The 25,943-nt window shown below is 39.7% G+C and overlaps 1 protein-coding gene across 1 annotated transcript in view; it reads right to left on the bottom strand.

Moving 5' to 3' along the window:
* DNM3 (dynamin 3) overlaps nucleotides 1–25,943 on the bottom strand; it is a 169,533-nt gene that overhangs the window by 92,007 nt on the left and 51,583 nt on the right. Inside the window, exon 15 of the mRNA XM_054384182.1 lies at nucleotides 23,357–23,470. Coding sequence (XP_054240157.1) covers nucleotides 23,357–23,470 — 114 coding nt within the window. The remainder of the gene's footprint in view (nucleotides 1–23,356; nucleotides 23,471–25,943) is intronic.

Here is a 25,943-nt window from a genome sequence, read left to right as displayed (position 1 = left end):
CATTCAATGTTAAAAAGAGCAGGAATTCAGCATTACATTCCATTGAATCACATTCCCATTTCTTTTCCTGCTCGGAATTACAAGTACTCTGAGAGAACATTTGAGTTGTGCGACACTGACAAAGCAGCAGAAACACGCAACAGTGTCTCTGACTTGCTTTTCGGCTATGCCCTTGTGTGCCTTCAGGTCTTTGCTGGTAATTAAATCAAGCCAGATTTCAACCAACTGCATGACAGCAGCGTCATCAGCATGCAATCTGCTGAGGCTTTCTAAAAGTGCCTCCGATCAGTTCTGTGAGCCCAGTGCTGCTTCGTGCAGTTTTTCTCTGTATAAAATGTGTCCTGTCATTTGAGCCCCACGTTCCTAGCGCTCAGAAGCAATTTTAACAATCTTATAATAGTTACATTGAAGTCTCTTTAAAGACATCTAGCAACTGAAAATGGTGGCTCAACCTTCCTTAATCTGTGCAGCAAATGGGAGGTGCAGAAACATTTTCAAAGGCGTGCAGTGTTCCTTTATGGTGGTGGTGTTATTTTGCAAGCAGATTGAAACAACCTTAGCCTTGGAAATCTAAGAAAAGTGGATCTAGGGATCCCTCTCCTTTGCTTCATCTTTACTACTACCCTGAGCAAATGAAAGAGATTCCTTACCAGGCTGTTTACAGTGCTGGATAGCACAGCTTGAAAGCACTGCACAAATGAGAGGTTTACCATGTGCACGCACACGCTGCTCAGCACCTGGTAATTATCACTGAAGAGCTCCATTTTGTACAGCTTCCAAAGAGTCCAAGAGGCAGAAGATCTTCACGACTTCCCTTTCAAGCCAGTTAAGTCCTTCATTCACAGACTGATCTTAAAGTATAACGTATCCAATACATTAAAAAGATCAACTTTTTTTTTTTTTTTAAAGTGTTGTATTCTATTTTATTTGTCCTGAGGTGCTGTTTTTCCCAGGCTCTGTGCAAAAAACCAAGAGCCTGCCTCAGTGCTAAAGAGTCTCAGTGAACTTTTAAAAACTGAACTTCTGTTCAAAACTAGAGGAACAGAAAAAAAAAAAATTCGAAACCCTGAGACTGCTGGACTGTTTTCAGACACGGTGAAATTTTCCACAACTCCACGCTAGATCAAGGATTTTTCTGAAGGGTATTAGAGACTACTACGTCTTTCAGTTCTGCATGCAGAGCTCATCAAAACTTGTACGTTGTGGTGCCACTCCTGGAAAGGTACAGCTCTATTAACTCAGCAGCCTTGCACTTCTGTTGATACCCTATCAGTTCAGCCCACTAAGACTTAACAGATCTTCCAGCATACTATACACAGATTGTTCTCTTTCTGTAGACTCCTATGTGAAATTATACTACCGATCAAACACATTTTTAATTCTGGTTAAAAAGAAAAACAAAAAGTGACCAAAACACACACTGCCTTTTATTTTAAGCTTCACACTATTCATCCAGCAGTTTGCGTCTCTCCCTTCTACTAGCAGAAAACATAATACAGGAAAAGATATAAATGAAAAACAGATCTGTGTAGTGAATTGCATATGGCTTCTATTTTCCTTCATGCAATGTTTCATAGACAGTCAATGAAGAAATCCCTCCCACAAATTCAGATCTGAAGTCTACTTTCAGAATCTTGTCAGCACAGGAGTTAGGAGACAACTCTGTGCACGAAAATGCTGCAGTACGTCTGTGCTCTATCTCATTAGGGTAAAGCGCTCCTAAGAAGCACCACTGGAGCTAGCTAATAAATCAGGATGTTTAAAATATTCACCTTCAAAGGATGCTGGCTGTGTCTGTGTGAACCTGCCAGAGTTTTCTATTTTCAGGCATATTAAGTTTGGTCCATGACACACAGCTCGTTGCATTTTATGCCTGTTCCCAATGTACAGAGTTTTCCAGTGCTAACAACTTTTACCTAGTTGTCGTGCTCCGTGCTACACTAAACCCAGCCAATAAATACTACTTCTGCCAGGAAGTCTCCATAACTATTATATTCTCAGCTTTCCTTGCTGATTCAAACAATTAGTTCCAAGCTCCTTCTGACTCTGTTTACATAATACACATCTTTTCTTCCTATTCCTCATAGCCTATGCTTTTTTTTTTCCCCTTCTTCTTTCTCAACAGTTCCTGGTGACATACAAACACCAAAGCAAGCATGCCATGTTTCTATTGATACCAAGGGAGGTTTACAAAGCAGCAAGCTCCTGCTTTCCATAGACAGTCCCAAGGGATTTACATGTCAATAGAAGGGAATGAATGATGAGCTGCTGTTTGTCAGAAGCATTTGTTGTTACCATGAGTTAACAATTGTTTGGATTTCTTTCCCTTTAGAGATCTGTTTTAAGGGAGGCAAAAGTGAGATGCAAAACTGAAACAGAAGAAAAATTGGAGCGCCTTCCCTTTTTCCTCTTCAAGGTAAAACCCAAGTAAGACAGAATGTGCCCAAGGGGAAAAAAAAAAAAAAAAAAAAAAAGAAAAACTATCTCAAGATGCACTACTTGGTTAGCACAGCAGAACAACACATCACTACTTCTTGTGAAAACAAGACACTTGAGTTTGGCATAGCTGCAAGCTAGAAGCTAAGACCAAGTTTAGCAAAACTTAGGAAAATCAGTCAGGGCAGCATTTTTTCTTTGAGAGAATGTGCACAAGCACATAGGCTCTGTTTTCAAAGGTGCTCAGCACCTGTATATTTATGTGCCTGTTTACAAAAATCAGGAACACACAGGTTACCTGTCACAAAGGTCTCATTTTCATGGAGACTTGCAGACTGAGAATTCTCTGACATGTTAAAAGAAGAAAACGAAGTTTTGCTGATTCTACATCTCCTTATATTCGAGGAAAACAACAACAACAACATTACCTAGGGAAAGAAGCAGTCAGCAGAAAACTAAACAAAAGCAACCAAATGAAACCAACCAACCAAACACACACAACAAAACAAAATCCCCAAGTGAAACATATGAACATCTGAAGGATGTAATTACTTATTTTTGTACTTGCTAAACCTAGCAATCTGTACAGTATCCTCTGCGCTCAAATCTAGTAATAGGTCTGGCATCCCCACACAAGTCTATAGCTCTGTTCAACCTGCTGAAATCCAGCCACGTCAGGTTGCTAAAAGAGCAGCAAGTATTCGAGACTTGGAACACCTTCTAATCCCAGAGTCCTCACATTAAGTTCACTTCCCAACAAAGCCAAATTTGCATAAGTAAACCTTTCCAATGATTATTCCCTTGCACTCCCCTATTACTTTTCTTCCAAGTTTCCAATTTCCCAAACTGAATTTGCTTTCAGAGGATTTTCATATCCTTGACAACTCCTTCCAGTTTGCTAATTTTTATTGTTGACTCCATTGTCAAATACTTTCTTTTTTCAGCTATCTCCACCTTCCAAGAAACACACAGGTCCACCTGTGGAGGGAAACTGTGGGATAACCCAGTACATCTCCCTGGTTTTTCTCAGCCAGGCCTGATCTAACACAGTCTAACAAACTTCTTCCTCTGTATACAAGTGCACAATACAGGTGTCTGATACTCTGAATTTGTTGAGGTAACCGAAAATTTGGGGTTGGAACTGATGAAAATAGTTACACCTGCACAACGTGCTTTGGGTGCAGCCTGGATGGGGAGTGCTGTGACACTGATGGTGCTGTCCCATTTCCTCCATGTAACCACCTGACATATAACATACTACAGGTCACAAAAAGCTGAAGTGGTTGAACTTCTACAAGTTACAAAGAAGACCAACAATCGAGTAACAATTAAAAGTCTTGTTGAAATACTCCAGAACAGAGCCTAGACAAGAAAGCTACTGCAAAATAACATTGTACTCTGAAGTCTATTTTCTTTTTTTTATATACAGACACCATTATGTGAGCTTTTTCAGCAGTAAGGATGCTCAGCTCAGTCAGGTTGGTGAAACCTGCCTGGCCACAGAGATTTTCAGAAGTGTACTTAGGCATTTTTGTCTCAAGCATCTATACTCACGGCTTTCCTGGATCTCTCTTGGATTTGCCCGCTTAACTGCTTTTTCAGGTCTCACCCTACATGCATATCAACTGTGAATAATATTCTAAGTAACGTTAATAGCTATAAAATATTGCTGCTGCTTCTGCCTTTTCTGCATTCCCCACACAACTCCCAACACAGAAGCACAGAATCACAGAAACATTCAGGTTGGAAAAGACCCTCAGAATCACCAAGTCCAACCCAGAACCCTTCCCTGCAAGGTTCACCCCTAAACTATATCCCCAAGCACCATGTCTAAACGACCTTTAAACACGTCCAGGGTTGGTGGACTAAACCACCTCCCTGGGCAGCACATTCCAATGCCTGACCACTCTTGCTGGGAAAAATTTTTTCCCACTGTCCAGTCTAGACCTACCCAGTGGCAGCTTGAGGCTGTTCCCTCTTGTTCTATCACTAATTAACTGTGAGAAGAGACCAGCACCAGCATCACTACAACATCCTTTCAGGTATTGTAGACAGCACACAAGGCAATGCTTTGGTTCAGTGCTCAACCATAAATACTTTTGTAAGGCTTTAGGAAAAGACACATTCAATAAACATCTCATAACTAGAGTAAAAGATGACCAAAGGTCACTAGGGAATGAAGAACGTAGCTGTCTACTTCATCCCAAAACTCTAGGCAATCTTCAGAATATACTAAGATTCACATATCAGATAGAAGCCCCTAAAGCAATAAAGGACACCACTGCAGGTACATGAATGTCAGCAACAACATGGGGGAGTTGATCTTGGGTGTTACAGCACATTACAACAGCACCCAGAGGGAGGCATGGGTGGAAAGCTTGTTGCTGGTTTTGAGGAGTTTGTTTTCAAATCAAGATCAGATCCTCAAGAGATTGAAGTGTCATACACAAAACGGTTCCATGAAGTATTTGCTGTCTTAGGACAAAGTACTCAGTTGGACAGCAGAGGGGGTAATTCTGTATGGCCAAGGAAAGGTCTTTCCATCAGAGGAAGACCTGGAATGAAGCTGTGGAGACTTCCATGAAAGGAACAGATCAAGATGTAGCGAAGGTTACTGTCAGTGAAAGATTATAGAGTATAGATCAGCATAGCAAGAACATGAATGGAAAGAGAGGAGTCATGAAAGATCCTGCAGAAAATGACACTGAAGCAGAAAGAGGGACTTCAAAGAAGGAACACTATTCCTGGGTTCTATATTGCAAAGGTTAAGTTGTCGTTAACATTTCAGACCATCATGGGGAGGGGAAAGAACTTCTTGAGTTCTGAAGAGCTTAAGCCAAGAGTCATCAACTGAGATGTTCCTTGTGAAAAACAGTTTTAAAGCATTCCCTGTGATTAAGAAGATACAGAAAGAATCAACTTACTATTAAAAGGCTTTTCATAGGCTCTCTCCCACAGCTCCATCTCTCAAACTATCTCAGTAACTTGTTTAGTTTCTCTAGAATTTAGACAAACATTTGAAAACTCTTAGTAATTTGAGAAAAGGAAACTCTACCACAAACACAACATGCCTGCACAGGGTATGTTTTACTCAACTACTGCTTAGTAGCTGCAATAAATTTAGACAATGGGGTGATGTCCAACAGTTAGAAATATCTACCTGACTGGCACCATGGCTTGCAGGTTTCTAGAAGACAACTTTTCCCAAGTGCTAAGATGACATTTCTGAAGCCACAATAAACACACATCTGCTTGTATTGCATGTAAAGCTACAGCTAAGGCAAAGCACTAAAACTTTATTTGTAAAAGCAATCAAATGAAATAAATAAGAGACAGAAAAATCCATTAGCACCTCAGTTTTATCAGGGTTTTAAACTGATAAACCATACCTTGGCTGAACTGACTAACCACAGCCAATGCATGCTGCCATGAATGCAGGACAGAATCTTATTTTTGGCTATGGATGCTCAGGTGACACAAAAAATTCTTGTTCTTTTTAATTGGAATATACAGGAGAGTGATAATGATCCATTTGGAAACCTCTCTTCCTGGGAGACACTGATAAAAAGAGCAACTATAAACATCGGGGATACTGTAATAAAAAAATTATGTTTATTAATTGACTCTTAATGTTTGTTAACTCATGTTTCACACATTTTCAAGAAGCAACTTCCCTACAAAATTCAATCTGTAAGTTATGCCTGGGAGCATTGGTTCACATGACAATTTTATGGAAATCAGATCTCACAGGACACCTCAAAATTCTTAAACAATCAAAATGCTTTGATGTTGGCCCTCAATTCTAATTGAAATACTTATGCCTACATACTCAAGTCGGATAGTAAAAGTAGGTGATTAAATCTTCAGAACCTACAGGAAAAGCCAGACAAAATACTACATGACTACTCCTTGGACAAAACTTATTAATCTTTGGCAATGTGATTTAGAACTCAGTCATAAAAGAGGATGAATGGTTCTGTTACATGGGTAGACTCAAAGCATTCCATGGAGCTGGAGCAACACAATTACACTGAGGCTCTTTGACAGTCACCTCTTCTGAGAGCACACATTTCTGCACAGCACAAATGACAGATTTCTATATTCAGCCTCAGAAAGCAACTCTCGGTTTCACATTCAAGAACCTGGCTTGCTGTTGTTAAGGCTTTATCAAAAGCAAGTCAACCTATGAAAACCTTATTTCATGAACAGAAGTTTTGGCAAGACAAAGAAGACACTTCATGCAGCAGTTAATATAAAGAGAGGATAAGAGTCCTGCCAAAGACAATAAATACTAGAAGAAATGGCTTTCAGTTTTAGAGGCCCTGAGTAATATTGCTTGTGTGCATTTTAAAATCTGCTTCTACAACACAACTCCCTGGAGATTGCTCTTAAATGTGAAAAGGATGGATGTTTATGTTTGGGGATCATTCACAATGTTGGCCTTGCAAACCACAGGCTTGGACAGAGGTGAGAGTTAACATCACGTTGCCACTAATTTCTTTCAACTGCATCCTTCTCTTCCTCGATCTCCCTTCCCCCAGCTGAAAAAAAATTCTCCAGGCATTACTATTGAAAATATACTTGAGCAATAAATCATGTATTTGCCCTCACGTGACTGGTATTCATTAGAGTCAAAGATCTCCAAGATCTGCCCCCAGAGTGTATTACGTTTCTGAAACATAGAAATAGCTGCAACACAACATTTTGCCAGGAAAACAAAAACCAACCAAACAAAAACCCCGTTTCTCAGTTGGGCACAGAAGAAAGAATGTTCATAAAAATACGTTTGAGGGATCATTCTAATTAGACAAATTATAATTAGACAAAACTAGCAGTTTAAACCCAACAAGACACAGGATTTTAAACTAGAAATGTCTGTAACCTACACACTTCTTTGGGTTGTCCAGGCAGTTCTATTTTGCAACACTGTCTTTTTCTAGAAAGGAATGAAAAAAAAGAAAAAACATTGCAAGTTTATCCATTATATATTTCTGCTTTGTTTAAGCAGTAAACAACATGCCCCCACACTCACTCAAATGCTTCATCCTCGTCTATTGTCCACTCGTTTTGCCTTACTGAATACTACAATCACTTCATAGCAGAAGTGACATCTTCTGTGAGAGAAGCAACAATTTTCAGTGATGTGGTAACCTGACTGAATCATTCGAGTCCGAGTGGGGAAAAAGAACATCTGCACATCTGGGTTTTATAAAGCTTAACACTAACGTGCTTCAGGGCTAAAACAAAGTCTGAGGAGAGCACAGCAGTCAAGAAAGAAGACAGTGTTAATCCAAGGCATATCATGCTCTTCACCACCACTCTGAAAATTGACTTAGCTCAGCTAATTTTGCATCTCCACTAATTGTGTGTTGTGTATGAGTAAGCAATGACTAAGGAAATGTCAAAGCTATTCCATATCCTGTTCTTTTCCTGAAGAAAAACATGACAGGCAGAGAGGATACCTCCCATTAGGCCACAACAATCCAACAAGGCAGCTATTTGTTTTAGCAGGAATGAAACAATCTCTATGCCATCTGAATGTTGCCAGTCACTACAATCACTTGTTACCATTGTGCTAAGCACACATGGCTCCTTAAAACCAATGCATTGTCCAAAAATCAGTTCAGATGTTCATATACACGCATGAGTGCATACAAAAAATTTAAGCTGGAAAATATACAGCAAGCACAAAAGTCACTCATGTGTGAAAATTCCTGCTTTATGGTACTCTGGTTAATTTCCAACATTTCCAATTATACATTGGTCAACTTCGAGACCACTGGCTAGAAAGGCAGTAAGAAACACAGGCTCCTAAACTTGTTAGGAATTTCAACACTGTTATGCACAAAATAGCTGGATTGGTGCTTTTCAGCTCTGCTTTCTCCCCAGTCATTTCTCTCCCACAATCTCAAAGCGTGAGGCAAAGCACATATGCAGAGCAGAAAAGTGAGACTGGGGACAGAAAGGCTGCAGAGTGGAAGAGTAATTATCCAAGTTATATGTCTAATAAGGAGGGAAAGGACGGGGGGGGGGGATAAGTGAAAAAGGGATAGGGGAACAGAAAGGAGTTGGAACAAGGAACATAGTGCTTAAAGCCTATAGTTTTCACCTGTCCATTATGTTTTACTCACAGGAACTCACAACAGAGGGGCATTAGGCTGGAACATTATCCAGCGCATATGGAATTGTACCACAATAATTCATAGAAGAGCAAATTATTATCTGCAGCACCATGGCCAGACTGGTCAGAAAACTGTGCGCATACATGGCTCAGCAACCATTACAGCCTTCATACAGGGGTGCCTACCAAAGCAGGTCTTCAGACAGCACTGATCAGCTGCTGCCTGCTTTGCAATGTTTTCAGACATCATTAATAACATTACAATCCATAGATGAGGGTGATGATACAAGCTCAAAAACAAGCAGCACACTCTTTAACAATGGGCACAGCTACTTACAAGCACAGATCATTTCTGTGTGCATTGGCCAGAAGTAATAAAACTGTCAAGGTACACACTTTTTCACTTTTGTGTGTGTGTGGCAGGGTGGGTATTAAAACAAAACTTCATGAGTCAGGATTGCGAGACTGCGTTAGACCTTGCCCAACCATCAGTTGCGCTGATTAACAGAAAGCAAAAAAACTATAGAAGCAAGAAGAAATTAGTTACTTGCACTTCACATGTTGATGCTTCCTCCACCCTCACCTCTTCTCCCCCTTTTTTGCATCCCTATCCCAAGCATTCTGGAGATTTCTACAAATTGAGACTACTACTTTGCAGGTCTTTACTCTCATTGGCATTTAATTTTCCACTCACTTTGTTCACTCAGCTCCAAAATCAGCCCCTGCAGGTAATTCTCCATGTGTTTTTTTTTGTTGTTGTTGTTGTTATGATGCTAATGACAGCCTGTCTGTACTGTTCCTTGTGTCTTATGCCTACCTGTTTCTAATCCTCTTAAATCATGACTTAGGTTACTGAGTGCTGAAAAGGGTTAACCTTTACTGCTGAGTGCGCACAAAAGCATAAAACAAATCACGGCAGACAACCTTCTCTTGCAGAATTTCAAAAATAACTATGTTCAATTGTCTGATATTATTTCAACTCATTTATCAGCTGCAGACATCCCACTTAGTGTTCTGTAATTCCCTGGATCGCATCTAGAGCTTCTGAAAAACAGTGATACAAAACTTACAGTTGCCCAGGCACTTTCTACAATAATAACAAAGCACATTAGCAGCATTTCAGGCACTTCACTGGTCTAAAAGCAGCCTAGAATGTCTTACAAACAGGGTGAAGCCTACAGCTTCCGTGCTAGCCACCATGCTGCATGACCATTTCAAAGATGCCCATCACGCTGAGTATGAAGGATGGCCTGGCACTACACTGCTGTTTGCCAGGAAAAGAAAACAATCAAGCAGAAATGGAGCCATTTTCTTACTTCATGGTAGCCCTCCAAATAGGCATTAACAAAGAAGATGGACTTTTCAAAACCCTTAGTTTCCTCCAAGTTAAGAATCAAATAATATTTTAGGCCTGTTGAAAAATAACTTAATCATTGGACTGAGTTCATAGGCATGACAAAAACGTCAGCATGATGATAAATTCATGAAAAATGAAAGCTTATCACCACCTTTGGAAGGCACTAACGATACGCTCTCATTACTGTTATCAACTCTTTGAGTCAAGATTACTGCACTGATGAAAGTAGCCTGCCAGTAAAGGAACTACAGCTACATGAGAGCCTCAGAAGCTGAGCAGAAGCACTTTTCAACCCTGCACTACAGCTAGGGAGCTATTTAGTGGAAGATTTTAAATATTTCAAGTCTAGTCTGACCTTGGTATCAGAAGGAATGGAAACATTGACTGCTTTTTGGGTCTATTCCTTTCCAAACAATGATCAAGTGGAAAGGGAGGGATTGGACCTAAATGTCTAGCACAGATGAGTGTAGCTAGCTGAGAAGCCCTGAGGAAAGAAAGAAAAATATATGTTAAGAGGTCTGGAATAGTTTCGCATTGTATTAGAGGTCCTCACTGACAAGGCTTTAGCATGTTCCTGAGCACCCAGCACAACCCAAATGCCCTGTTCTTGTGCTCTGTTCCTCTGAAGACCTGCTTTTGCCAGGAAACAAAACTTAGAGGGAATGAATTTCCAGGCCACGATGTGGTGAGACATTCTGGTTCTGTTTAACCATATCAGGAACAATTCACAGAATAGTGCTGCAGCACACATCAGTAAGGTTGAAAACTTCACTTCCCTCAGGCCCTAAACCGGCTTGACTCATTTACACATTGCCTCTCTTACTCAGCCTACCTCGCTTTCTGCTGGCATGGAAGGAGATCCCTGAACCACTACCTTGTCTTCACAACACATCTTTTGCTCTTGGTGGCACACGCAGCAATTCATCCCTGACAGTTCCTCTCTGAGGAAAATCTGACCAATGCTACTGAGGGTCCCTCTCAAAAAAAAAAAAAAAAAAAAAAAGAAAAAAAAAAAAAGAAAACCCTCACACTACTCAGTATTTCCAAAATCATATTCTTCTTCCACAAGGCAAGTGCCAAGTGGGAATACAATAATAACGGCAGCTCCTACACATACAGGACTGGGAGCCCTCCTGGCTTTTGCTGGTATGTTCTCCTTTCTCCATTACAAGAGCTCTGTCTCCGGAAGCTCTTGCCCACCAACTCACACTGACATGGTGCAGCTGTGCCTAAGAAAGCTGCTAAACTTCTTTCTCCAGCTTCTTCAAACCTCTGCCTTAGCCAATGAAAAAAGAACCCCCAGCACTTCTTGGACACACACTAGCCTACTGCAATCCAAATGGTAGAATCGGATGTGCAATCTGAAACAGACGCACAGCACTTGGCCTGCCACCACCGCAAAGCAGCCTGAAGGTCACTTTTCCTTTTCATTGGCCTGAGACTCTGAATCCAACTTCTTTGGCATCCAACTTTATTGCATTCATCCTCCCTGAAGTTAGAGTTCTGCAACCTGCCCTGTGTGTGCCTATAGGAGCTATGGCTCTCACAGAATCTGCTATCGTCTAGGAAGAACCAAATGACACAGAAGTTATTTAGGTCACCAGAGCTCACAGCACGCATTTAGACTTACATAGATTCCTGCCCAGGGAGTTGGTGGAGATCTACCTCACAGAATGTACTTCCATTTGCCCCAGACTTCTAGGCAGAGAAAAAAATAAAGCTACTAGCAACAATTCCATACAGTGTGTATACAGACCTATGCACAGCCACCTCCAGGTTCAGCTTCAGAAGAGCTAACTGGATGTTAGCTGTCGGTTTAGACCATGGGCTAAGGCAACACTTAGATTCCACATCATGCGTAACAAAAGAAAAGAACTCTACAGGAGGACAAGGAGAGTTGCCTGTGGGGAGAATATCTTAAAATCTACGGTAAAGTCATACTTGGCAAAATTCAATAGATCTGGTAAACATCAAAGACAAAATTTAGCAGGATAATTCCACCAAGCACCATTAAAAGGAAAATGGGACCAGCAGGGTTACCAGTGAAAAACAATTCCAGGCCTAATAGCACTGATCTACCAGAAGCAATTTATTATGACACCAGAAATAGCTATTTTCACAGTGGATGCTTGAAACGAAAACTTTAAAGCTTCTTTAAGTCTTGAGCTATAGCAAAGTATTCAACCAGCCAGCCAAAATAGCTGAAGGGAAATAGGAAGGCCACATGTGGAACTAATTACTCATGTAGAGGCTATGACAAAGAACATTTCTCCAGACTTTTCATGGGGGCTTCACTTTCAGGAAGTAACTCTAATTACTGTTCGAGTCTCGGCAGCCTGCATGTCGCTGACAGTTCCAAGAAAAAATGAACCTATTTGCCCTTTTCTTGGTCTGAAATGCCAAAACAGAAAAGCAAAACTAGAGTCATTAAAGGGAAAGAAAATAAGCACCAGCTTAATGCAACAGCTTCCCGAGCAGAACCGTTTTTGTAAATTCAGTTTTTCAGGCTTCACAAACCAGCAAATTCTGCGCCTACATTAGCTCGCTCTCGGTTGGCTGCAGTGAAACTGTACATCTTGACTTTTTACAGCTTTTCCATACTGGGGCCCACTTCCTGCCCAGTTGAAGAAAAAAATCTGGCCTGAAGATGAAATGACTGCTTAACATTACACTAAAACATCTGGTACCATTTTATACACAGACCCATGTCTGAGAGCAGGCAATTCTAGCGGTCTCACCAGCGGCACAGTGCATACCCAAACCTCCCCAGGGTGACATCATCCCATATATGGACTCTCAGGCCCAGCCCTCCCCCTTTTCCTGGTCCTAAATTCATTGCCAGATCCCCAGTCTGCTGCAAATGTGCCACGTCAAGACTGGAAATCACAGCACTTCAGTGTGTTTCAGTGAGTGCTGCAGAGTGTGAGGGAGAGCCGAGCACAACTCGTGATGCAGGAAGGCAGATTTTCCCCGAGACTAAAAGAGGATTTAAAATAAATAAATAGACGCGTCCGGAGATCCTGCTCCGTCGCCCCAGTGTTCAGACTACCTGTTCAGGACAATGCTGTTGTACAGTAGTCTGCACATTGGTTAGACTGGGCAAGGGAAAGCGGCGGCATGGACTGTTGGGGACGCAAGTTGCTATTGCCAAGGAGAAGACAGTCATTGCTCCTTTCAGATCTCATATACAGTATTTTTCTTCACAGGTTTTGCACACTAGGGAATAAGAAACGCTAAGGGACACTGTGAAAAAGGAGGACTTCAGAATAAAGCGGGGAAGACATTCTGGTAAGGCCTACTTTGGAAGAACACCTGGCCTATGACCTGGCGAACCTAGGTGACTCCCCTCCCCCCTTCCTCCAGTCATCACTGCAAGAAAGATGGAGCTCTGATGGTTTACTAAAACTTATGCAAGAAATGAGAGAGGTATATTGCCTAGAGGTATACTACTTAGAGAAGTGTACAAGAGTAGAGTTAGTCGCTCATTTCTTTTTAATTTACTTTTTTTTTTTAATTTAAAATAAAACTTTTTTCCCCCACAAACTAACAAGGTAAATTTAATAATTTTCTTTTAACTTGCAGCAATCAATATAAATATTTAAGGAGTATTTTTTTTATTAAAGTAGAAAAGGCTTGCTAGAAGTATGTATTCTGAGTAGATCCTGTCATGAACTATGATCTGAAGATCAATTTTAAGAAATTATTTTCTCTTAAGGTAATAAAATAATATAAAAGAATGCATGAATATTATTTTAAATTATTGTAAAATCTATTATATCACTTTGGGGAGAACTGTAATTAGATTTTTATATGCAGATGAAGCTTCTTTGCAAGAAAGCTATGCTGTATGTGCTAATGAAAAATGGGAGGGAAACCATAGGAAAACTATGATCATTCCATGCTAGGCTTCTGCCGTGTAAAATACAAAATCCTTAATTGTTAGGAAAAATTGCCTCTGAAAGTTCAGAATGTGATGGGGAAAAAAAAAAATAAACCCAGACAATAAATAAAGCAGAACAAACAGCTTGCCATCACGATACCTGGCTGGCCATGGCATAGAAGTGATCAGCAGCGATCGATTGCTGCATACTTTGAATCGCTGATATTTTTTCTAACATTCAAAATGCTAAGTGACTTTGTCCTGAATCCCACTGATAAAAATGGAATTCGTAAACGAATGCAGAAGTTTGCTTTGGTGAATTTCCAGTTGTCCTGGTAGGGGAAAAAAACCCTCAGGCTGAATGAAATCCCCATGGACAAAATAATACAAAAAGTCTGGACTGCAATTTGATACCAGCTGAGCTCCACAGTCAGCTCCCCCAAAGTTAACACTAGTAACAAACTACTGCAACCAGGCAAAAAAGCCATCTATATGGTGCTCATTATTGCCAGGAAGGCTTTGAATGCTATGCTATAAAAAGAATTAGCATCAATATGCAGCCACCATCATTATAACCAGTCAATTCTGTAGAATGCATGCTATATTTCAGACAGCCTCGGAGCTGTATGGTTTATTTTTGACAAATACTTATCTTATTATTAGCTTTTCCATTGCTCCTTCAATAATCAATAGAAGTCCAACGGGGGAGAGACAGTCACATAGCATTCGCATGACTGTGTCTATATCAGCTGTCTTAAAAGCCTACAAAGCAAGAACTAGCACTGGCAGTTCCTTTAGCCTCCCATCAAAATTTAGATATTTTGACTTCTAGAATTCTTTTCTAATTTATAAATACACTTGGGGGTTATTCATCCTCTCTTCCTCTAGTTCACAGAAGATTATCTTTAGGATTAAGTTAGTAGTAGCATCGTAGTATGAGTAGATGGAATTTTCATTCTTCTTCTACTTTAAAATGGAGTTAGAACACAGAATTCAGTGCAGTTATTAATAGAAAACCTGAAGGGAGAGAAAGAAATTAAAGGAACAGAATGAGATTCAAACTTGCATTACCATTTCTCAATCTCTCTGTAAGTATGATTGCTGTTTTTGGCATAGAAAATCTGGGAAGTTTTATGCCTTAGATTTAAGGAGTAGAAAAATGTTTCCAAATCTTAAGGAACTCGCTCAGTTATGATTTCAAGGGGAACATGGCTGTTTGCAAATATTGTTGTCTAACCAGTGCCTACCTGCCTAACTACTTTCATAATTCTCATCTAGAAATTAAGAAAGGAAGTGCTGTTATCCAGGCTGTAAGAAGCTCTCAGAGAAAATACTGTAGAAGATAGCCTGGGTTAATTTCTGCTAAATAAGCAAAGACAATGAAAACAGACAGAGCCAGTGTTTCTCTTATCTCTAGTCCACTATTTGCATTAATCTTTATTTTAAATGACCTTTTTGGATTTAGGAAGCGATTCCCCTCCCATATACCCATGACTCTTCGAAGTTGCATTTTTAGACTGTAAGGCTGAGATCTAGGAGGCCCCCTTGGCATGGGGCTTGGAAAGGAGGCAGGAGGGGGGGTGTGTGGGGGAATGCAGCATGCAAAGCAACAGATAGGGAAAGAAAGACTGTATTGTTAGGGGTGAATAAGGAAGCATATCTGCTTCGGCTCCATAATCAAAACATTTGCAAAGTGAATTAAGTGATTCTCTGGTCCTTAAAACAGAGCTGGTTTAGTTGAAACAAGTTCTGATTGACCATGATGATACAGAAGAGTTACATAGCTATAAAACAGCTTTTAAATATGCGTGTCAGCAAACAAGATAGCTGTGTAAAAATATTTCAAGGAAAAAACAAACAAAACCCAACAACAACCAAAAAACCCAAACCCACAACACAAAGAAATAAGTATTACTTTTGCAATGATCCAATCCATACTAAATCATGGTGAGAGAGTTCTATAAAACCAGGACTATCTCAATGCTGTTGTAGGAAGCAAATGAAATAGTGCCTATTAGCAGAGAACGCACAAAAACAGGAAAAGCAAATTAAAGTCAATATGAACATTTAAATAGCTGGGTGCTTTGATACAATGGAGTTTACTTTTAAGAAGCATAATTTTGAGTACACCCAACAGAATTAAGTGAGGATGAGGAAGAAAAATATTTCTAACCTTTTCTGTATATTCTTATAATGTTAACAGAAGATAAAAAAGAAAGTAAAAAGCAAAGAAGGGTGGGGAAAAGTAATTTTATTTTTCAGACACAAACATAGATCAAATAAGCATCCACACGTAAAACAAACCCCAGTTACTTTAAAATCCCCATGTAATTTGACATTTTCCTGCTTTGTCATTAAGTTGCATGTTATCTTCTATATTACCATTTCCAGTCTTATTTAACACATCTGTGCTTTCAGAAGACTGAAAGCCACTGCCACCCTCTCCACGTTCCTTGTCCTCTTTCCTGTGCTATCACCGTGCGTCCACAGACTTTTCTGCAGACCACCCAAGCACCATTGCTAGATGGGAAATATATTAATATCCAGAATAGCAAAATAGTTGCATAAAAATTCCAAACTTCTAAATAGAATGTATTATTATTATTATTATAATCTTTTATTCAAAATCTGTTAAACAAATTGGAAAATAAAACCCCCTAAATCTTAGTGTGCTTATTTTTTAAGATGACAAATTTTAATCAAGAATTTAATTTTACTTTTACTTGCAAAAGACTTTGCTTCTTAGATTGCAATTAAAACAAACAACAAAAAAAGAAAGCTAAACAACAAAACCAAAAAAACCCCTCAAGGGTCAGGTTGAAAGCTACAAAAAGACAGGAAATGCCATAGTTAAGAATGAAACTTTCCTGAATAATGCTACTGTACCTCAGTACTGCATTTTACGCTGCACTGCAAAAGAGTATCTAAAAATAACAACCTGCCCTTAAATAAAAAGTCTTGATCACAGCTGGAGAGAATACAATTCTGAACTCTATTTCCAAGCTACCGATATTTAAAGTCAGATCCTTAGCATAGGTTTCTGTAAATATACGATTGGCAATCACAAGATTTTTCTTTTGTTGCTACAAGTATTCAAAAACATTCTCAAGCACTTTACTGACTCAATGAATCAATTGAGCAGATGTAGCATTCAAAATCGTTCAGCTCTTCCAGCAAATAAACTGCAATGTCATGGGATATCAGTTTTTAAATAAGAATCAAACAAAGATCAGTAGTAGCCAAAATAAATTTGCCTCAGTGCAAGATTTAAAGCTCTTTGTTGATACTCTGATGAGTTCTCCTTGAGCACAGTTACTAGAAAGACCGTGCAGTCTTTCCACTTACAACTTTTACTCCCAGAATAACTTCCCTGACAGTTGTTAATAGAAAACCTATTAATTAAAATGCATGCTTTTGTTGTTCCAACCCTTCTGTAGCACACAGGTCACCAATGAACTTTACTGTACAATTCTTGGCTATTTTAAGGATACAGAACATACAGACTGATTTTCTCCCAGATTAAAGGTCTTTGTTTTAACAACTAAATGTAGCCATTCAGTTTGATGAAATATATAAAACAATCAGCATTTTATATTTGTTTCAGAAGTATGTCTGATTTGCCACTTTTAAAGAAAAACAAATTGGGCAAGCAGGTAGGAAGACATGCCAACATAAAGCATGCACTTTGAATTTTACATAAAGCTACAAAAATTGAAGTGAGCATATCACATTGTCAAAGCAAGAATATTTAATGCCTCACAACGTTTTTTTTTTGTTTCTGAATTAGCTAGTTATCTTCTGTGCTTCGTTCATTCTTTTAAGACATCTTATTCCATCATGTTAGATACAAGAAAAGATTTCTTCCTAGAATAGATAAACTTAGTTTGTACACTTCAACTGTATAGGAGCTAAAATGTATATTTTTATTTAGGAAAAATTAATGATTGTTGCTGAGAACACTTGAATAATTACATATTAATTTTTAGAGGTCCAATTTAAAACCTCAACACTATCCCCACCCCTTAGCCTTTTGGAAAATTCATCCCTTTTATAATCAGTTTTCAGGCTGGCATGTGTTTTGCTGCTATTCTGTATTGGCTATGCTTGAGAAGGGCTCGAATGCACAACTTTGTTGCTTACCTATGGAGGCACTAGGGAGCAACAGTGATTTAAAAACACCATTATAAAGCAGAATCATTTAATCTGCATGGAAAAGTATTACAATTTTTTCCCCTTTCAAGCTTCCAATGTGTTTCATACTTTCTGAAACAGCAGCTCAGTGATGTTGCAAATGTCACTGCTAAACTGAAGTACAGTTCCTGTGCATTATTTTAAATACAGGAAAGCTTAGCAAAGCAGCACATCTTGCAATATGAAATGATGCTATATACAAACTCTTTGATCTGTAGCATAGCTTGTGTTTAACTGAAGCATTACTGAAGCTTTACAAAGTTATTTTGTTTCCATAGAAAGTGCAGATTTTGAGAAAAGCTAACTTTAAATAACATGCAAAGCAAAGCACTGGAAGTGCATAGCTTTAACACATTAGCAAAAAAGATGCAACCAGTTTTCTTTCCAGCATGTTCCCTATAACTGGGTGAACACGCATGTGGTTTCCTCCATTTACACAGACGGACTTTTATTTCTAATGTGCAAGATTATTGTACTTATCTGCTCCTAGAAAATATGTACTGTATAAACATATCCTTTATCTTGAACTCCAGTATTTCTGTGCTTTCAAGAAGAGCAGAAACATCTGGCTAGACTACTATGTATGAGTACAGTATGCAGGCACGACCCTGTATGAGTTGCACATAAAATAAACCACGGCTTCCATCCTTTTGTTTTTCCAAATGTTCGGTGTGACCAGTCTGGCGAAATCGCATCTCCGATACATGTCAGCACGATGAGAACTGATGTAACAAAATGCTTCCTTTCCAAATAAAATCAAGTTCTGTTCTTGTTCTGCAGCTCCCAATGTTTTAAAGTTTAATTCTGTTATGTGTGTTCCCCTCTCAAAGCCCCCCCAAACCGGAATGGTACAAACTGTTGCACACCAGCGGTGACGGCTCCAAGGGACTGGCTGGACGGAGTTGTCATGTGTCTGCCTGTCTACACTTGCTGTGCAGAACATCCTCTCACCTGTACAGCAGGCACAGACAGGCAGTCGCATGACAACCCAGCCTGAGGGACAGCCACCAGTGGGAAAGCGCTCTGAGACACCAGAGCATCTTCACCAGCAGCTCCAGCCAAGAGTCACTCTGGATCCCAGACGGCCGGTCAGTAACCAAGCCGCGTACTGCAACCCACCTAGAGTCAAAACCAACGCTGCCTACAGAAGACAATAAAACCCACTGCTGAAATTTTTACTGTGCTTCCTATAGTACTCTTTTCCTAGTTGTTCTCATTCACTAACATCAGTTTTATTTGTAAGCAGCCTTGCGGCACCACTGTGTGTTTTGTCCTCCCATTGACTTCCCAGGCACAAATCAAGCAACCTCTGTTATGAGATTATTGTTGCTATAAAAATCACCAGCATCCCTGCTGGCCACAGGAACCAAGAGCAGCCTGTTGTATGGCAAATTAATTCTATCATCAGACACAACGTTAGAGTAACTTCTCACCTTTCCATTCTCTCACCTCCTCACTTACTTTCATATCTCCCTCCCAAACCACACAGATTTTTTTTTTTTTTATACTTGAGAATAAACTGTGAAATTATAATACAGACTGCACCTACCACTAGATGCTGACAACACCATCCTTCCCTATCGACACAGAATGAAAATATTACATTTGGAAATAACACTAAAGAGAATTTTCCCAATAAATGTAAATTTCAAAGTTTTAGAGCCCAACTTGGCATCTTTTGTACACCAACAATGCCAGTGAAACCTCTGGAAAAAACACACAAAAGAAAACAAAAAACAAAAGCACATTCTCTGACCCTACCCTGTAGTAAAAATGCTCCAGCACCTTCCCAATGGCATTGTTCTGTTTACAATAAGGAGCTTTAGGATTCACAAGCCAGCGTGACATTCCACATTCCCAAAGTCCATTTTATCCTATCGCAAACTTCCAACTTGGACATTGATTCTCAAATGAGCCTCAGCACAAAAGCTGACAGCTTTTTGTGCTACTTAACAAAGGAGTAATAGCCAAGAGCTAAACTGCTCAGATTTAATCTTTGTTCTTGTGTAGGCATGCCTTATACTACTTCAGATGGAATACTCTCCAAAGGAAAAACTATTATCTGTGAGGTCAATGCACGTGCTAAGTTTGCACTCATTTACAACAGCCTCAAAGTGGTACACAGGATTTTCTTTGCTTGATTTGAAGCAAGTGGAAAAGGACAAAGTCATGTATTGGTCACACAACAAACTTATGAATGCAAGCAAATGAACACAGGATCAGCAACTGATTCAGATTAGTACTTATGCCACCAATAGTAAAAAATGCCTTACCCACGCTGTTCAACCATCAGCTTGGTATTTCCATAATCACAAGGCTAAAAACCATTCTTAGTTACTGATTCTCATCTCGTCACAGAACAAAATACTGTTGTATCTTTAAGCAGCAACAACAAAAAAAGAAACAAATAATTTCTTTTGTATTCCTGATATCACCCAATAAATTCTGAAATCTTTTGCCAAAGTAACTTGCTTCAAAATGCACTTTAAAAATATGCAGCTCACCAATAAGGGAAATCGTTTACACCCTTCTAATGGCACTAGCATGCAACCACTTGCATTCAGAGAGTGATTTTCATCTCAGGGTAAATTCCAGACTACGGAAAATGGGCTCGACTTACACTAGAGGGGGTACACAGCCTACACAGCCCTAAAGCTCCTAGCTAGCGCTTTGGCTTTGTAAAGTACCTTGCCAGAGCTCACTGGTACACAAAGCTGCTACAACCTTTTTTGTTCAGGGCTAGAGGTGCAGGGGGAAAGAACCCCTGTCTGTGGCAGGAGATCAAAGGTAAGACCTGATCCTCTGCATCTTCCTCAGCTGCAATGGAGAAGCTCTTGCTACTGTGCAAAGACTACAGCAGTGATCAGCCCGAGTGGGAGGCACAGGGATCTGAACTCCCTACGACCTCACGGCGTGCACAGCCGTTCTGAGCCCAGGCACAGTCCAGACATATAAACATGGGTATCACTTCACACATCACTGAAGACTACATATATTAGTAGGGTGGAAATATAACAGCATGCAGCCATTTCAGTAATCATCTGAGAACAGGATGTGACAACTACCAAACCAAGCTGAAAGTGAGAAGAACATTTTAAGGAGACAAAGTGTAATTATAAAAACTGGAATTCAGCCAGGAGATCAAATATTTGCTTCTCTATTTTCATAAGCCAGTAGTTCTGTTTCTCAAACAAGTCACTGGTCTTTTGATTAACCTAATGGTCAAGCTGTGGCTTTGACCATCTTCAGAAAGTATCTCAAACAGTTTACTGATATTTCAAGATCTACTCCAAAACACCCAGTTAAAAAAAAAATAATTAAAAAATCCAACATAACTTTGTGAACTCTTTCCCAAGACAGAATAATCAAATTATACAGCAAATGAGTACTTGAGGAAGAATTTCTTCCACCAGCAAAGCATGGAACACTATGTTGTTGTATCTTCTCTTACCACTCCAAGAAATCCCTGACTGACCTCCCATATTGGCCTGAATGGGCTACTGGTATTTTCTTGATTCTCAAAACACAACTGTTTGGCAATTAAGAGACATGATTTTAAAATGTGCATATGGAAATCAGACAGTGGCCAAATCCCTCCCGTGCACTGATCTGTGAAAAGAAATTAAAGGCATAGCCTTAAAACCACCACACCTGGTGGCACTCTCCAGTACACTATCAAAATGATTTCTCTTTAAAGTTGCATTAGCAGGACACATTCCATAAACATTTTCAGGACTTTTAGTATTACACACTAAAAGATAAGATTCAAAAAAGCAGCACCAAAACCACCTCACAAATTGCCACAGCACATCTTTGGTTTGGAGAAGAGGAGCCTGAGAGGTGACCTCATTCATGTTGATAAAGAAGTGCAGGGTGAGTGCCCAGAGGCTGGAGCCAGGCTCTGCTGGGTGATGCCCAATGACAGCACAAGGGGCAGTGGTGGAAGATGAGGCATAGGAAGTTCCATGGAAACAGGAGGAAAAAAAAATTTTCATTGTGAGGGTGACAAAGCACTGGAAGAGGCTGCCCAGGTGGGTTGTGGAGTCTCCCTCTCTGGAGATATTCAAGACCTAGGTGATCCTGCTCTGGCAGGACTGGACTTTGAGATCCCTTCAGGCCTGTAACATTCTGTGATCTTAGATGCACCTCCAAGTGTCTGAGACAGAGCATAGCAAGGTGTGTTCACCTCACCACATCACTTATTTTCATTACAGTTGCTGGTCCCTAAGCTTAGAGAACAACTTCTAGTAACTTCAAGACAGATCACAAAAAATGGCAGCTTCAAATTTTCATATTCCAAAAGGCATCTTGGCATTTCTTTCTAACTCACTTTTATGCAATTGAATATTTGAAATTATATTTCAGTAATCTGAGAATAAAATTTCCCCTCTTGACACTTAGCATATGGCTCCTCTCCTCTGGTTGACACACACTCATTTTCCTGAAGAAAAACCAACTGGGGGAAAACAAAACAAAACAACACAGGAAAAAAACAGTTTGTTGGGTTTTGTTTGTTTGTTTAAAGTAGCTCAACTTTTCTATGAAAAACAACACAAACCTTAAAAAAACCACAAGGGCTTTATGATAAAGCTGATAGTACACATAATAATCCCATTTTAAAGTTCATTAACAAGAAGACTGCTGGGCTGTTGGACAAAGTATCATTACCAACATTGGGAGGGGGTGGAATTAAACAGAACAGAAAAGCTACCTAAAAACATATTCAATAAAATGAGCAACCTGGATGTCCTGCTTGTCACAAAAATGCCTTTTCCAGTTCTACTACTCACTCACCTCAGATTTACTGATGTGCAGTGACGTTTCTTATCAAGGTGTTTTATCACATTTGAAAATCCATACCTACAGAATCTGCAGACAGGCTTCTCATCCTCTCAGAATGTGAGGCCAGAGAGCACTTGCTACCATTAAATCAATTGCTGGAGTTGCTTTTACAAGTAACTTTACCTGGATGAGTTATGATCCACTTACAGAAGATGTTCAAACAGGCGTAGAACAATAACCAGAACATTCCAAAACAGCTTTTTTCTTTCTTTTTTTTTTTAATACCAATATCTGAAAACCACAGGAAGGGAGGAAAAAATAAAACAAACAAAAAACCCAAACAAAAATACCTCCACACAAATATTTTGTATTTATGTTACCAACACTTCAACAGAAGTTTTTGGGCATTCCTCCTAAATCAAACCCAGACAATTTAAAGGACACAGGTAATACCTTAAAACATTCTTTCAGTTCAAGTCTCTACAAGCTGATTCCATATTTTAAGGTGACATCATAAGACTGAATAAATGCTGGAGGTTTGGTTTTTTTTTTTTTTTTCCACAGTAGAAAAAAGTTCTTCAATCCTTACCTCATCATCTTTATACCAGGACAAGCTTTCTGCAGTTAGAACAAACCAATATTCCTTGGATCCTCCTTTCATGATGCCAATATTGTTGATGGTCAGCCAGCCTTTCCGGATCACCTGTGCAGAGGTGCAGTCACACACAAGTTTAGTTCATCACTCACTTGACATAATTCTGCTCCTGCATTCATTCTTTTAAAGAAAGACTTGCTAAATAAACCAAAGAGCAGGTGCATATTTTCAGTCTCTGACAAAACCAAAGTTGGTTCCTATCATTCAAGAAAACAAAACAAAACAACAAAGTGAATACAGTGTTTTCAGTACAAAAAAAAAAAAAAAGCTGGAGAAAACGAGAAGCCTAAGTAGAATCATGATGTACTTAAAAGCATTAGTGCATTAAGGATCATCTACATTTGGAGATACTCATTTACTGTGTAGTAACACATAGTAAAAGTCCATAAACTTTATACATGACTACTCTGTTCTAGCCCAATTGTTAAGGTCATATGTAAATCTGGGTACTAGGAAAAGCATCTAAATTCAGGCAAAGTGAGTGTCTTCTGGCATGCACAGGGAATTTTCAGAAGGGGTTGAATCAAGTTACAAAGCAGAGAGACCTTCTGTGGTTAATTTGAAATTAAGACAGGACGTGGTAAGGAGAGATACAGGAAAGCTATTTTCCTCTTACAGGGTAGAAGAGATTAAAAGAAAAAAATCAACACCTAGGACACCAATAAAAATCAGGGTGAAAATGGGTAAAGCAGGACTTCATAAAATAGATACAAGCCAAAGATGAAAGAACAGAGGGGAACAGCATAGCTATAAATACTAAAGGGCCAGGAGGCTACACCGTGCAAAGAGAAAGGGGGGCAAAAGAAAACTAAAGATGAATGACACAACTCCAGACATGAAGAAGAGCAAATGGTCATCAGAATCAGTTTATGGCTCATAAAGAAACTTTCAGTTTCTCTTCCTGTCACACAGATGCAGGCTACCTCAGGCATTCTATTTTTCCACACAGCAACACCCTTTACTTGCCTAAGAAGCATTGAGATGGAAGAAGTGCTTATAGAACCCCTTCAGAACTCTCTCAACAACTCACACAAGCACAGATTTGTGTGATCAGCCATGAGTTTCCTCTTGCTTTTAGAGAAACATACAAGACTGTGACATTCCTCTCACAGGGCTTTACCAGACTGGTAACTCCAGTTATCAGCAGCTAGCCAGTGAAAAGCATTGCTCTGTATCTATTCCTTGCTATCTATAAAAGTTTCAGAGCTGAAATTCACTCCCATTCAACATGCACAGTCATGTGAGCTCCCTGGAAAAAAAAAAAACAAACAACTTTGACACTGCACAGAGCAAGAGACTAAGTTATATTTTATAAGTGGACCAAAGAAAGAGGTCAGAAGTTGCTCCTGAAAAGTTGGTTAAAGCACTGGCAATACACAGAATCCAAAGTACCGTCCCCCCACTCACTACTGATGAGGCCAACAGGGTAAGAAAACCCCTGATGACCCAAAAACAGACTCTGGGGTTTCAGCCTGTAACAAATCCCTAAGAAAGCATTGACTTGGTACTGAAGACTCAGTAAGCTATGAGAGAACTGGACATGACTCCTGTGGAGAGACTGAAGGGTGTAGCACAAGCAGAATGATGGAACAGCCTGTAACACAAAGGTTTTTGTAGAAGTTTGTCATTACTTTCAGTATTTATGTCATTGGGGGGCAAGGGGGGAAGTGAAGAGGGGGCATTACTGAGCACAGATAGCCATGGAATGCTTGTCCAAGTGCAAGCTGACATGAACCTGATTGCTCATCAAATCCTCATTTTATTTTACAATGTTTATCAAAGGAAACAAGAAGCATGCTTACACAGCCAATGTATTGGTTTTCAGGCAGCTGCTGGCACAGAATACCCTGTGGAACCAAGCTGGTTTCATTTTTTTCCTGCTCTGAACTATGCAAATGGAAGGAATTTTAGGAAAAACTCAGAAAATTAAAGTTCCTCAAACACTCAAATTTAGCTCCGCAAAGTGAGCTACCCTTGTACAGTAGACAAAACGCTTCACAGCAAACGTGCCAAGGTGGTTATTCCCATGTTAAAAAGAAACTGAAACTAGGGGCTGTGAGAGGATGCTGTTGAACCATGCTGTCTGCAACTGAAAACAGTGTGCTTGCCCCTCTAAAGCATTTATCCACACGCTGGAAGCACAGGCAGCCAAGGCCAACACACTACTGAAAACTGGTCTGCTCACACATCTTAAAAAGAGGAAAAGATTTGAAGGCAGATGTCACAGTGGGGTTCAAGAAGCAGTTGCTAGAAGCAAACCAGTAAGAAACACTGTAGTAGCATGTTCAAGAACCTTACAGGTGATGAGCACTTAAAAGGGAGGAGAAGCAGGACTCCCTACTTGTTCTGTTCAGTGCTTCCCTCATTACCACAGACTTTGCAGCTTGTTAATGCAGGTCACATTCTCTCGATTTGACACGAATGCATTTGTGGAAGAGGTCTCACAACAGACCAGGTCAAGAGTTTAAAGTCTAAAGTACGCAAGCCAAGTGAAGTGCCATGAAGCTTTTAATATTTCTAG

The sequence above is a fragment of the Indicator indicator genome, chromosome 10 (assembly GCF_027791375.1).
Source record: "Indicator indicator isolate 239-I01 chromosome 10, UM_Iind_1.1, whole genome shotgun sequence".
Lineage (NCBI taxonomy): Eukaryota > Metazoa > Chordata > Aves > Piciformes > Indicatoridae > Indicator > Indicator indicator.
This window is presented reverse-complemented; position numbering and strand designations above follow the sequence as displayed.